At 35.2% G+C, this 14,271-nt stretch overlaps 1 protein-coding gene across 1 annotated transcript in view; it reads left to right on the forward strand.

Annotated features, from left to right (window-relative positions):
• LOC150108311 (plexin-B-like) overlaps positions 1-14,271 on the forward strand; it is a 331,489-nt gene that overhangs the window by 95,014 nt on the left and 222,204 nt on the right. The window contains exon 9 of the mRNA XM_090390442.1: positions 7,011-7,139. Within this exon, the coding sequence (XP_090246568.1) occupies positions 7,011-7,139 (129 nt within the window). The remainder of the gene's footprint in view (positions 1-7,010; positions 7,140-14,271) is intronic.

Below are 14,271 nucleotides of genomic sequence, written 5' to 3' on the forward strand. Positions count from 1 at the left end.
CTAACAAATGAACTCAGTTATCATTGTGACATTTTTAACCATTAGTTACAACAATAAAAGAGATAAAACAGTGCACTTTGCCTTTCTCCCTCATCTCTTGAATGACATACAAGATCATAGCAAAATTATTCCCATTTCTTATATTTAGAGCAGTGGGTCTTAACCTTTTTAGTGATCCGCACCTCCTTGAATCTAAAAATTCTCGCTATAAGTTCTTGCACCCCCCCCCTTGAAAAATGTGTTTCTATTTCTTTATTTAGGAAATTACATCTATTGCAAGATAATTTATTTATTGAAAAATAAACACATACATTTACATATACATATATACATACAAAACAATATCTCAATTTTTAATGGCTATGTTGTTGTTGTTGTTGTTGTTTATTAAATTAAAGAAAAGTAGTATTTGTTTCTGCGTCAAACCACCTTCGTACATTCGTACTCAGAGTATGCGAACACATGCATATATCAACCAGTTTCTTATTGTACTGCATGTGCTGGTAAGTGCAATGCGCTGATGCAAAGGTAGAGAGGGTAGGAGTGGGGGTCCCAAAAGTCGACATAATGTTCGCTAGTTTCTCACAGGCGGTCAGGTGATAGTTTCCATCGAAAATTTAGAAACTTCTCTCGCACCCCTGGAAATGCTTTCTCGCACCCCCAGGGGTGCACACACCCCAGGTTAAGAACCACTGATCTAGAGTAAGTCTGAAAATATAATAACCCTAAGCTCTACATAAATACAGAAATTGTTATGTTCTGTTTTAAATTTAATGTTATTTAACTTATACTTTAATGATACAGGAGGCTGCAAGATTCAGTGAAACATATCCCTTGAAATATCAAACATTTCAAATGCTGAATCTTCAGAATTCTCATAATCTCATAAATTCTATAATGGTGGGATGTGATTGATGACATAATTTTGCTAGCTTCTCTCTCTCTCTCTGTGTGTGTGTGTGTGTGTGTGTTAAATAATCAAAAGATAACTTGATTAGAGTTAATATATTACTAATTATTAGTATTATTCTAAGAGCCATAGAGTCAAATACTCATCTAGGAAGTCCTTTTGTTGCACCCACAGCTCATCATATTTTGCCTTAGACATTCGAATTCTCTGTAGACATAGACACCACACTCTCAGGCAAGCCATTCCAATGATTCACAACTCTGCACCAAAAAAAAACCTGTTTCTCACTACCTTGTTCACACCCTCCTTATATCCCTTGTATCTACAGCCTTCAAAGATCACTTCTTGTTCTCCTCTGATCTCCTACTAATTTATGAAAAACCTCTTTAGTATTGATCCTATAACAACTCCTTACCAACTTGTACATCTGTATCATATCACTCCTCCTATCCACTAGACCATTGATGGTGAACCTATGACACGCGTGTCAGCACTGACACACTTGAGGGTTTCAGGTGACACACCTTGGATGTTGAAAAATATCGGTATTCTGATGAAAAAACTAATTTCAGTAATTTCAGTTTATTAAATTAATTGTATAATATGAATTCATAGATTGTATATCAATGTCCTATTAAATAAATAGCCTAATATGATATGTACAAATCACCATCTATGAATAAGTAGTTAAATTTATAATGCATGTATGCAAGTGGCACATCAACAACGTCAATATTTAAAAAAAAAAAAAAAGATGTTTGACACACCTGGGTAAAAAGGTTCACCATCACTGCACTAGACTCTGTAAATTGCATCTTCTCATCCTTTCCTCATATTCAACATTCCAGAGATCAGAAGCTACCTTAGTTAATTGTCTCTGGACCTTTCCAACATCTCTTTGTTCTTTTGAAAACCAGGTGAACAAATATGTGCACAGTAGTCCATTAGTGGTCTAACCAAGGCCTTATACAATGGAACAAGAATCTCCTTTTTTTCTACAAGTCATTGTCCTCCTCATCATTTCCAGAATTCATTCTGTTGTCCTCACAATTTTGGAAACAGGTGTTCTAAAATTTAGATCCTTATCCACCATCACCTAGTATCTTTTATTTCCTCCACTCCCAACAATATAACCCCACCAAGTGTAAATTCTACATCCCATCTTTATTTCCCAAATTATAAAACTTTACATTTTGCAATGTTGAACTGGTATCCCCCACTCCTGTACTCATTCACTCTATCTATTCAAGTCTTTTTGTAAGGCCACATCTGCTCTACTCCTCATTGTTCTTTGCAACTCTACATAATCTGCAAACAACTGAATATCCCCATTCAAATTTAATCCAATATCCTTAACTTTTAAACAGTAATGGACTAATAGACCCCTGAGGCACACCAGTGACTTTTCTCTTCTTAGATATTGCTCCCTGCCTACACAACTCTGATATCTATCAGACAGCCAATTTCCAATCTAATGTACTAATCTATTATTATTATTATGATGATTATTATTACTACCCAAACTCCATGGAGTCAAAGACTCATCTAGGAGGTCCTTTTATCATACACACAGCTCATCATACCATGCTTTAAACACACTCAAATTCTATGCAGACACCACACTCTCAGGCAAGGTATTCCAATCATTCACAACTCTGCATGAAAAAAACCTGCTTCTCACTCCCATACTCACACCCTCTTTAAACAGTTTCCAGGGATGACCTCTGGTTCTCCCTCTTATCTCCCACTATTTTCTGTAGAACCTCTCCAGCATTGATCCTATAACAGGAGAAAGAGGGCAGATATGATAGAGACCTACAAGTTAGTAAAGGGTCTATCGTATCTGCCTTCTTCCTCCTGTCCACCAGACTCTGCAAGTTGCATCTTTTTAATCTTTCCTCATACTAGACATTCCAGAGGTTAGAAACTACCTTAGTCAGTTGCTTCTGGACTCTTTCCAACATCTCTTCATCCTTCTGAAAACCAGGTGACCAAATCTGGGCACAATAGTCCATGTGTGGCCTAATCAAAACCTTATACAATGGAGAATCTACCTACTTCTGCAAGTCAGTGTCCTCCGTATCATTTCCAGAAGCCTTTGTGTTGTTTTCACAATTTTGGCTATGTGTCCCCTAAATTTCAGATCCTTATCCACTATCACCCCCAGATCTAAGAGAAATAAATAATATCTAACCCCATCTGCTCTAGTTTGACTATCAACTTATCATGCGGTAATCTATCAAACACCTTTGCAAAATCTAAGTATACTACTGTATATCCATCTCCTTTGTCCAGTGAAGCCATCACTTTATTGTAATAAGTAAGTACATTACTAAAACATGACTTCCCTTTAGGAAATCCATTCTGTCCATCAAAGATAATACCACTGTTATCAATCCAATTTGGGATCCTGGTTCTCACTAACTTCTCCAACTTTTAACACAACACCTGACACACAGATTGGCCTATAACTTGATGTCTGAGTTCTGTCACCATCCTTATGAAATGCTACAATCTTGCCTTCCTTCCACTCCTTTGGAACTTGACCCAGTGTAAGACTCATATTAAACAAATGCCAACTCCTTGGTACATTCCTTTAAAGTTTAAAGTATGTGGTGATTTATCAAGTCTCACAGCCTTATTTATATCAATTTTGCTCAATTCTCCATATACCTCTTGCTCACTTACAAATAGCAAGGCACTTAACAATATAATTAAACAAAACATAGCTCTTATAAATATTTGTACTGTTGTTTCATACTCTGTATGAAATAATAGTATATTTCATTCTGATATATTTCATTTTGCTGATTTTGTAGTTAGAATTGTTTAAATTTATATACTCTTGTTTTATAAAAATGAGGAATTAAAAAAAAAAAAAAAGAAGTGCTTTCTATGAGTATAAGTACATTCAGTTGTTTCTAGATTAGGGAAAGTTATGAAGAAGAATTATGAAGAGCCCTGGCATTCCAAGAGGATTTAAACAGGTTAGCATTTATCTGTCCATAATAAATAGTATGGATGGATAAATGGATACCACCTCACTGTTGCTAAAGTTTGATATTCAAGCCAAATAGAAAATTGTTAAAATCAGTTTTTTCACATTAAGACAAATAGTTGAGAAATCATGGGAATATAACAAGGATATTGTATTTAAGTTTTGTATATCTGGAAAAGGCATATGACAACGTTGCTCCCCCCCCCAAATTTTATCCAGGCTTGTGACCGGATCGGCTGGGACGTATTCATGACTGTAATCCATGTGTGTTCACAGGGCCGGTTTGCCTGTGCTGGGGGGGACGAAAAACTCACATTTATGGGTAAAAAAATCCCCTACCTCCATATGAGTCTGGCTAACTCACCTTTCGTTTGAAAGAAACCAAATAAAGGTTCCTCACATCACTGAAAGGAATCAAACTCAGGTCTTTCTGACCAAACGACTTTGTCTATACTGACTGAGCTATGGAAGATTTATATATATATATATATATATATATATATATATTGAAGTTGTAAGTCAGCAGTTAGAATTGAAGGAGGTAAAGGAAGATGGTTTTATGTTAATTCTGGTGTGAGACAATGGTACACATTATCTTCAATACTGTTCATCATCTATATCTCTCACTTTATGCAGATAATGTTTTATTGATAAATAAATCCAGTACAAGTCTGCAGTATTCCCTAATTAAATTGAATAACTGCTGTAATAAGGTATGAAAATCAGCAATAAAAAGTCTCATCTCATCTCATCTCATCTTCCTTATACCCTCTTTTACCTTGCGGTGTCGAGGGAGGCAATAGAAAGTCAAACACTGAAAATAGTGAAGCAATTGAAAACATCAACTGCATCCTGAATTGAGAACCTGTGGAACAAGTAAACATTTCAGCTATTTAGGTGAAATTTTTAGTGAAGGTAGCAAACTAAATATGGAAATGGTTTTAACTTATGGATCCAATTTTAACTTATGGATCTTACAGCAGGATTAGAAACAAAATACTTGATCAGTGATTGAAGACCTCTGGTGTGAAAGTTCTGAGAAAGATTAGGTCAACAGAACAATGGCAGAATCATATTAAAAATGAGGATATTAGGAAGGATCTTGATATTGTTAACATTCCAGAGTGTTTGAACAGAGATAAAAGAACTTTTCCTTTCCTCTTCAGTGGGAGAGGAAAGAACCTTTCCTCTCCTACTGAAATGATATGATCACTTCAGTGAGTAAAAAGTCCCTTAGAAGACTGAAATGTATGATCTGACAATATTGGAGTCTTGAGAGATAACAGGTTATTTTGGAGGAAACTTGTTGATAGGAAGTTGGTAATGAAGTAAACTTTCATGTAGTGCTATTACAATATTCTGTACATACCCCCTCCTTCCCTCAAGATACACATCAGGAATTTGATAATGAGGAGATTATTGATGTATAGGAGGAAAAGAGCACCATGGTATCCTATATGAGATATTATTTTTATTATTGGTATATGAGAGTCCAAAGCTCATCACAGGGGAGCATTCAACATCATCTGCACACTATATCATCAACCATCCATCAATTCACTACATAAATCTACCATCATCTACATATTATGTCATCTATCACCCACTAATTGCATTTTTGCCTGTTAATTATGTGTGTTCTTTAGCTAGTTTGTAGTTTGCCTGTTTATGATGAAAAACCCAGTTTCAGGATGGGGAAACCATGTTACCTCCATATGAGATCTAACTTGCCTTCAGTTGAAAAAAACTCAAGTAAAGATTCCTCTCATCACAATGAGAATTCATCTCAGGTCTTTTTCACTCAAAAGGCACATTGTCCCCATCATTCTTCCAACTGTGCTATGGAGATGGAAAGATAATGAAAAGACAGATTGACAGACCATATGGTGGAGCTGACTTAATAGATCTTTTTATATCAAGACCAACCACATGAGTTCCCTGAACTTTATTTTATTTCTCCAAAAGTGGGAGACATTATATCATATCAAAAAGATATTACATCAAGAAGATCCTCTTTGATTGGTAGCAGTGGATCCATACTATGGTTTGTTTATTAGTTGAGAGGTTTTGATGTAACATAAATGGCAGCTGTTAATGGATTTTTCCATGACTTAAAAAAAGGATTGATAGATGGTTAATATTTGTCAACCTTATTTTTCAGGAATATATGGAATGGGGTAAATTTCAAAGATGCAGGATAAATATGAGTAAAACAATATATATATGGTAAAAAGGAACACAAAACAGGAGTCAATTTTGAATCACAAACCCTCTAAGGTAAGAGATAATACTAAAGAAAGAGTCCATAATATTGGTATGCTGAAATATTAACTGAATACTCAGGAATGCCATCAGCTAAGTATGATAAATAGAAGGGAAAAAGATTTTTTTGTCACTCACACATGGGAGTTTTTAGAACTACAGCGATCTTTATGGACAGAGGGTTAGTGATATGAATGATAAGCATTATAAAGGATTTTACCAGATGAATGCAGAGATTATCCATTGAATGGAAGGTGAAGAACAAAAAACAGTAATCACTCCTGGAAGGGTGGGGAGGGAAGGAGATATTTTTACTTGAAATTGAAATATTTAGCCGATTAAACTGCCAGCGAGCATATTAAGCGCAAAAATGGTGAATGTGTTGAAGACCCAGCATGATATGAAGATATTGACAATTGATGATAACCTACCATAATGATGCTTATGAGTCTATGGAGGGTTGATGATTATTAGTGATATTTTTAGCATAATTGTTAATTCATCTCAGTTGCAATCATTTACATTCCACACGTTCTTGCTATTGAAGAGTAGTGAATATTGATTTTATTTTTGTTTGATGATGTTAAAATCTCAGTGTTTCATTGTGACTTGATTAAATAAGCATAATAAACTGTAATATATATATTCATGACTTATTTTTCACGGTATTAACAACACCACAAACACTTTTAACAACAAAGATGTTTTATTAACGCTAATATTTCGCTGATTTTTATATATATATAAACTGTAATATATATATATATATATATATAGCTGCTATGTAGCTGATTATAATATGCATTTAAATATTAGTTTTCTTTTGTGTGTGCATTTTAGAATCCTCAAAATTCACTTATCAAAGGAAGACAACATTGCCCCAGCTTTAACATAGATGATGAAATTCTGCTTCCAAATGGTGTACGTAAAGAGATAACCATTGGAGTGAAAAATTTACTTACACCTTTAGTAAGTATTTCTTCAGTATATGAATTATTTGATTATAACGAGAACTTGATAATACTTCAAGGTGATATACATTTTTTAAATGCTTCCTCATGATTTGCTATTAAAAAGTAGCTTCAGAAATGTCATTGTTTAAATTTAAGTTTTAGAAACTAAGCTGATTTTAGTTTCTAGAACTTTAGGATCATAATTAACTGGAAGTTTCTAGAAGTTTAGAAATAGTAACTAGAAATTTAGATTTGGGTTCACTAATCCATTTAAGATTTAATCAAAGCACTTATCAGAGAAGATACTTTACTTAGCCCTTTAACAGGAGAAACTGTCCTTCAGTAAAACTTTGATTGAATCTCAATTGGCTTATTATGCTCATTATTATTATTATTTTCCTGACCTCCATGCAGTTACAAGACTCACCATGAGAAGTCAACACAAAGTCTATCATACCAAAACTCATCACTGTCTATATGTTCATCACCCTTACAAGTAATGCATTCCAGACTCCTATCACTCTTCATGCAAAAAAAGCTTACTTCTTACCCTATTACTCACCACTCGCTTTTGCAACTTCAAGGGATTGCACTTTGCCTTTGCTCCTTCCCCTCATTCCACCATATGAAAAATCTCCTCATTGTTAACATGTGAATAACCCTTCAACAACTTAAATGTCTCAATCATATCTTACCTTTGCCTTATATTCACCAAACTCTGCAATCCACATGACCTCAGTCTGTCATCATAATCAATGTTGTAGAGTCCTAACATCAATTTTGATATCCATCTCTGCAGCAGCCTCTTGAAGGTTACTTCATCCCCTTCAAATACCAGTGACCAGATCTGAGCACAGAAATCCAGATATGGTCTGATCAAATCTTTTATACAATGGGACCAGTGCACTTTTATCTCTTGCAGTCAATATCCTCTTCGACATTGCAGCAATTCTCTGAGATGTCTTTACAACCTTTGCAATATGTCCTCCGAACTTCAAATCTCTATCCACAATCCGAAGATCCATTGCTTCCTCTACTTTTTCCAGTATAACCTCACCAAGTAAGTATGAAGCATCCCACTGTGGATCCCAAATTTCAAAACCTTATGTTTAGTTGTTTTAAACTGATATTCATATCCCCATTCATTTGTCCACATTTCCAGCTTATTCGAATTCTCTTGAAGAGCCGAAACATCAGCACTATTACTAATAACCTTCCCAAGCATCATACCATTGATAAACAACTGAACATCTCTCTCTCTCTCTGTAGTTCTGTGATGATATCATTGACATAAAGCATAAAGATTGAATAGTAATGGTCCCAGTATTAAACCCTGTGGAACTCCACTTGTAACTATAAATTATAATTATTATTACTATTATTACATAACACCTCCAGGGAGTCCAAAGACTCATCGAAGGAAATTAATGATGCCAAGAAATTATATTCTTGGTTTAATCCTTTATTCGAGTGTTGCACATGAAGTACAAGTATCTTCACAACTGGGCTACTTGTATATAGAGACTAATGACTTCACATCGATTTTCTTAGTATCCAATAATGCAAAGCACACATCCTTTGGGTTTTGTGTAATGCTATCCATTATGGGTAGAGCCACTGTCCATACCATATTTGACCTTTATTGAGTTTCATAACAGATCTATGCTTTGCATTATGGGATACTAATGCCATAATAAATTTAGATTAATCCTTTATCCAAGTGTGAGCAAACAAAGTTTGCACTTGAAAATATCTTTAGGACTGGGGTAAGGTAACTATAGTATCTCCCATACCCATAATGCAATGGGAGATACTTAGATAGAAGTGATGTTAGCTTAGTCCACCTTTGCTACGAGTTGCCTGGTGTTGTACTACCTTACCCCAGTCCTGAAAATATTTTTAGGCGCAAACTTTGTTTGCTCACACTTGGATAAAGGATTAAACTAAATTTATTATAGTCTAACCAAGTGTAAAATAAACTTTCAGGATACTAAGGCCATTGATGTGAAGTCATTAATCTCTATATATAAGTAGCCCAGTTGTGACGATACTTCCCATGCAATCTTTGTTTGCTTACACTTGGATAAAGTATTAAACCAAAAATATAATTTCTTGCCATCTTTAATTTATACTGTAATCAAGTGAAAAAACTTTCAACATCCACTTGTAACCTTTCCACTGTCTAACACTGCTTCTCCCCATATATAATTCTGTCATATCTGCCAGAGAACCAATCACCAATCCATTTCACCAACCTGATATCCAGACCCATAGGTTACAACATAAAAATCAACTTGTCATGCAGCACCCTATCAAATGCCTTTGAAAAATCCAAAAAAAAAAAAAAAAGACAGTGTGCTTTTCTCTCATACTTTTTTTATTGCTTTGTTATAAAAGGTTAAAAAATTACTAAAACATGAGTGCCCTTTAACAAATCCATGCTGGTCTGCATAAATAATATTGCCCTCATCTGCCCAATTCTTATAAGTTTTAACTAATATCACCAAAATCTTAACAACTACAGAAGAAATACAGACATGCCTATAGTTTGATAACTCTGTTCTGCTGCCACCCTTATTCAATGGTACTATCTTACACTCCTTCCACTCTCCAGGAACCTGTCTCATTGTAAGACTTTAATTAAACAGCCAAGTTAATGGCACAGTCAGTTTCATAGCACATTCCATTAAAACACATGGCAAAATTCCTTCTAGTGCCCCTACCTTATTGACATTTAGCATACTCAGTATCCTTCTAGGAATAAAGCCTACTGTACCAGGATGGAACATTCTAATAAAGTGATCATTAAATAGTTCAACTACATCATCCACTTTGGTCATCTGATTCCAATCTCCATCCAGCAAGGAAATCCATCCACCATCATTTTTTCCACCTACTTGCTACATAGCAAAAAAACTTCTTGGGATTCTCCTTGGATTGCAGTGCCAGTCTCCTCTTATTCTAATTTTTCTCTCATCACAATACTTGTCACTTTCCTAGCTTGAGTCCTATATTCCTGATGCAACTGGTCTCCACCTCTGTTTATATATGCCTTCCATAATCTCTTTTCTTTCTGTAATTCCTCTTTTATTTCTTTTGTCATCTGTTTGACTTGAAATTGCTTTATCTTCTTCACTTGAAATATACAATTTGCCATTGCTGTCAACAATATTTTCTTAAGTATCTCCTATGTGTTAATGACCCCTCGTCCTTCAAATTCTTTCACCATTGTATTGCTAAATCTGATAGTTGCCTGCCTTATGATTCCACATAAATTCTTTCTGTTTTGATAATTCCACATGCCTATTCATCCATGGTCAGGACAACATGGTCACCCTAAACATTTTCTGCTCATCATGAGTTATATTTATATTCCTTGGTCTGTAGCAACATCTCACTTAATATCATCATCATGCATATCAAGGATTTAGGCCTAGCATGGCCTGTTCTGGCTTTAGAAGTCATCATTGAATCATTTAAGAGGACATCCTGGTTTTCTTTTTCCTAATGGCTTGTACTTCAAGGCTTGTTTTGGTAATCTTTCTGTTTTTATTCTTTGAACATGTTCCATCCATTTGTGTATATATTTTTTAATTTTTTCTATTACTGGTTCTTGGTTTAATTCTTTCATAATTTCTTTGTTTCTTTTGTGATCAAATAGGGTATCCTTTGCAGTTTTTTTTCATAAAATTCATTTCTGCTGTTATTAATCTTTGTTTGTCTTTTTGCTTTATTGTCCAGATTTCGCTTCCATACGTTAAGACTAGTAGGGCTAATGTATTGTATACTTTTAGTCTGGTTTGTTTTTGAACTAGGTTTGGTTTAAATATAGAGTTAATTACACCTGTTATTTTTAAATATTTTGCAATTTTTACGTTTATATCTTTTTCATTTTCATATGTGATCATACACCCTAGGTAATTAAATGAATTCACCTGTTCTAAGATCTTGTTATCTATTACTATTTTAGTTCTTGCTGAATCTTGTCCTTTAAAGGCCATAGTTTTTGATTTTTCTGTTGATATTATCATACCATAATCTTTGGCTATCTCATTTAGATCTAAAATCTGATAGTTGCCTGCCTTATGATTCCACATAAATTCTTTTTGTTTTGATAATTCCACATGCCTATTCATCCATGGTCAGGACTACATGCAGTGGCATAGCTAGAGCTGTTGCCACCTGGGGCGGTCCCTGAGTTTGCCACCCCTCTCAACACACACCAAAAATACTACAAAAAGTAAAAAGACGTATAGGGAAATAAATTAAAACTTTAATTTCATCATTCTAAAATGTTATTTTTCTTGCTTTTCTGTTAGCAAAATCGTCAATGACATTGGCGAAGTTTATTACATAGTAATTTAATTCTTAATCAAATTTTATTTAGAAAAACTCCTCTCACAACTAGCAACACTTACTGCAATGTGAGGAAAATTCGCAGTAGTATTACAATATTTGGAACTGAGTTCTTGAGACTGTATTTTAGAATTAACTGCAAAAGTTCAAAAAGGTTCAAAGTGCCGCCTGGGGTGGACCCCCCCCCAGCTATGCCACAGACTACATGGTCCCTCTAACATTTTCTGCTCATCATGAGTTATATTTATATTCCTTGGACTTAATATCTTGTCTTATAAATATCATTCCCACCCCATATGCTCTCAAAGCTATTATTGTTATCTCCACTATGATTCTCCACCCTGAGAGGGACTTAATTCATCTCTTATCATGAGTAACACCCCCCCCCACCCCACCATGTGTACCCTCCATATCCTGCCAAAATATGCTATTTTTCAATTTTTATCCCTGTTAGACCATCCTCCTCAGTTAACCTAGTTTCACTGATACCAACAACCTTCGGAAAGACAGAATTAGTCAATGCTGCAAACTCATTCCCTTTATTCCTAATGCTCCCAGCACATGTATACATAAAAACCCATGCATTGCCAGTATTCTTATATCCATTAAAGGTTGGTTGATTGGTAGAGCCTCTGCTACTAATGGCTCATGAAAAAAAGTTAAGCAAGTTTGAGCGCAGTTAGTAGTTGTAAGGGAATCAATCGTTCAATGCTGTTGGCACATTCTTCCTTGATGAGTCTTTGGACTCCCTGGAGGTGTCGCATAATAATAACAATAATAATATCTATCCTCATACTCCGAATCTGTAATATACCATATATCCTCTTATTTCTCAAGCTACTATTGGCACATGAGGCTATCCTGTTACATTCCACCTATGCTGGAATTGCACAGGTGGAATGCAATTTCCTTTTTCCAGCACTTCTAGCTCAATGCATCCATTAAGCATAATGCCTTCCCACATGATGACTCCAGCACCACTGTATCTATCCTTTTCAAGAACATTCTTGTGATGGTATGCAGTATCACTTTCATGCCAGATCAAGTTTCGTCTAAAATTGGAGGAAAGACTTAAACGACTCTCATTGAAAAAGGATACATTAGCCCATTTGTATCTTGTCTAATTTTTATGAGTACAACACCACTGAATAATCATGCTCTACAATGAGCTGTGGATAAAGGGACCAGGCTATAGGCCTACTTGTCGCAAACGACATGCCACAATTTGCCGAGATATCCATGTACCAGTTCTTGAATGGAGTTGACTTGCAAGCTGACCAACTGTAGTATTTCGATTATGTTTTACTGTTATAATCCAAAATCTGTTTTCATGCTCCATGATAGAGAAAGGGCGACCTGTTTGCAAACGTTTAAATTGCTGTCCAGAGCCTGGATACAATGCTATGTAAAATTCCAAACTCTCTGGCAATATCAGTAATTTTGCACATTCTTCAAGCTTTCCAGTAATTCTTCCCCACTTGAAATCATCTTGTTGATGTCTTTGAGACATTACAAGACATCCAAGTTTGCAACTTTATTCCTTCACTAAAAGAGCTTCCTTCAAACACAATTCGCTTAGCCAGTCTTTTGCCTTTTATCCTATTGAGTGCTGCCATGTGATCTCTTTGAGCACAATTCTAAAATTTCTACTCAAAATCGTCAGTTAGATAAATTGCCACAAGCCGATTCATCTGAATTTGCAGTTGCAATCTTCAGAAATAGTGTTCATCCTTAGTTTGGACACCAGTGTATGTACATATCTGCATACAAGAACATAAAGCTAAGTTACATGTATCTACATTGTAATCTTAAGTATACGAACAATGAAACTTTGATAAAATTCTGTTGTTTACAATAAATAACATTCTAATTTCTTTACTGTTGAAAGTTTTTTCGCTTGGTTATAAGTTAAAGATGCCAAGAAATTATATTCTTGGTATGCCCAAGTGTATGCAAAGGACATACTGTGCCCTTCATTAAGTTTGTAAGGTATAATGGATGCATATTTCTCATTCATGGTATGTCCTTAGGGCTCACACTTAGATAAAGGGTGAAAAACCAAGAATATGCTGGTGGTCTGAAAATTTCTCTGCCTGACAATGAAAAAATGACTTTATAATTTCAAAATTATTTTTATTTTTTAACATAATTTCCCTTAAGACTAATGCATTTATTCTAGCGATTCTCCAGCACCATTATCTTGTCCCTTTAGTGTTTCTCAGTAAGATCTGCAAAATACCCCTCTACTGCTGCAATCACCTCTTGATTCAAAGAAAAACCCTGACCAGTAAGGAAGAGTTTCAGTTTGGGGAAGAGATAGAAGCCAGAGTGAGCCAAATCTTGGGAATAGGGTGGATGTTCCAACAATTCATAGTGCATATCCCTTAATTTTCTCATTGCCAAAATGGGAAATGAATGGATTCACCTGCCCACAGAGGTGGCAATGGTGAATCCATTGCCACCTTTGTGGGCAGGTGCACCACATCATCCTGAAGAAAAATGACTTTTTTCTTCTGCAAACCGGGTCTTTTCTCACAGATTTTTTTGTCTAGTCTGGTTTAAAGATCAGAATAATATTCCCCAGTTATTGTTTTACCCTTTTCAAGATAATTAATAAACAAAATGCCTTTAACATCCCAAAACACCGATGCCATGACTTTTCCTGCTGATGGAACTGATTTTGTCTTCTTTGGCACTGAACAACTGGCTTCTGTCCACTGTTTTGACAGCTGTTTGGATTCTGGCATGTAATGGTGAATCCAAGTCTCATCCATAGTAATAAACCGACACAC

Source organism: Typopeltis vanoorti, chromosome 3 (genome assembly GCF_054136105.1).
Source record: "Typopeltis vanoorti isolate ZY-2024b chromosome 3, IOZ_Tvanoo_1.0, whole genome shotgun sequence".
In the NCBI taxonomy this organism is placed as follows: Eukaryota; Metazoa; Arthropoda; class Arachnida; order Uropygi; family Thelyphonidae; genus Typopeltis; species Typopeltis vanoorti.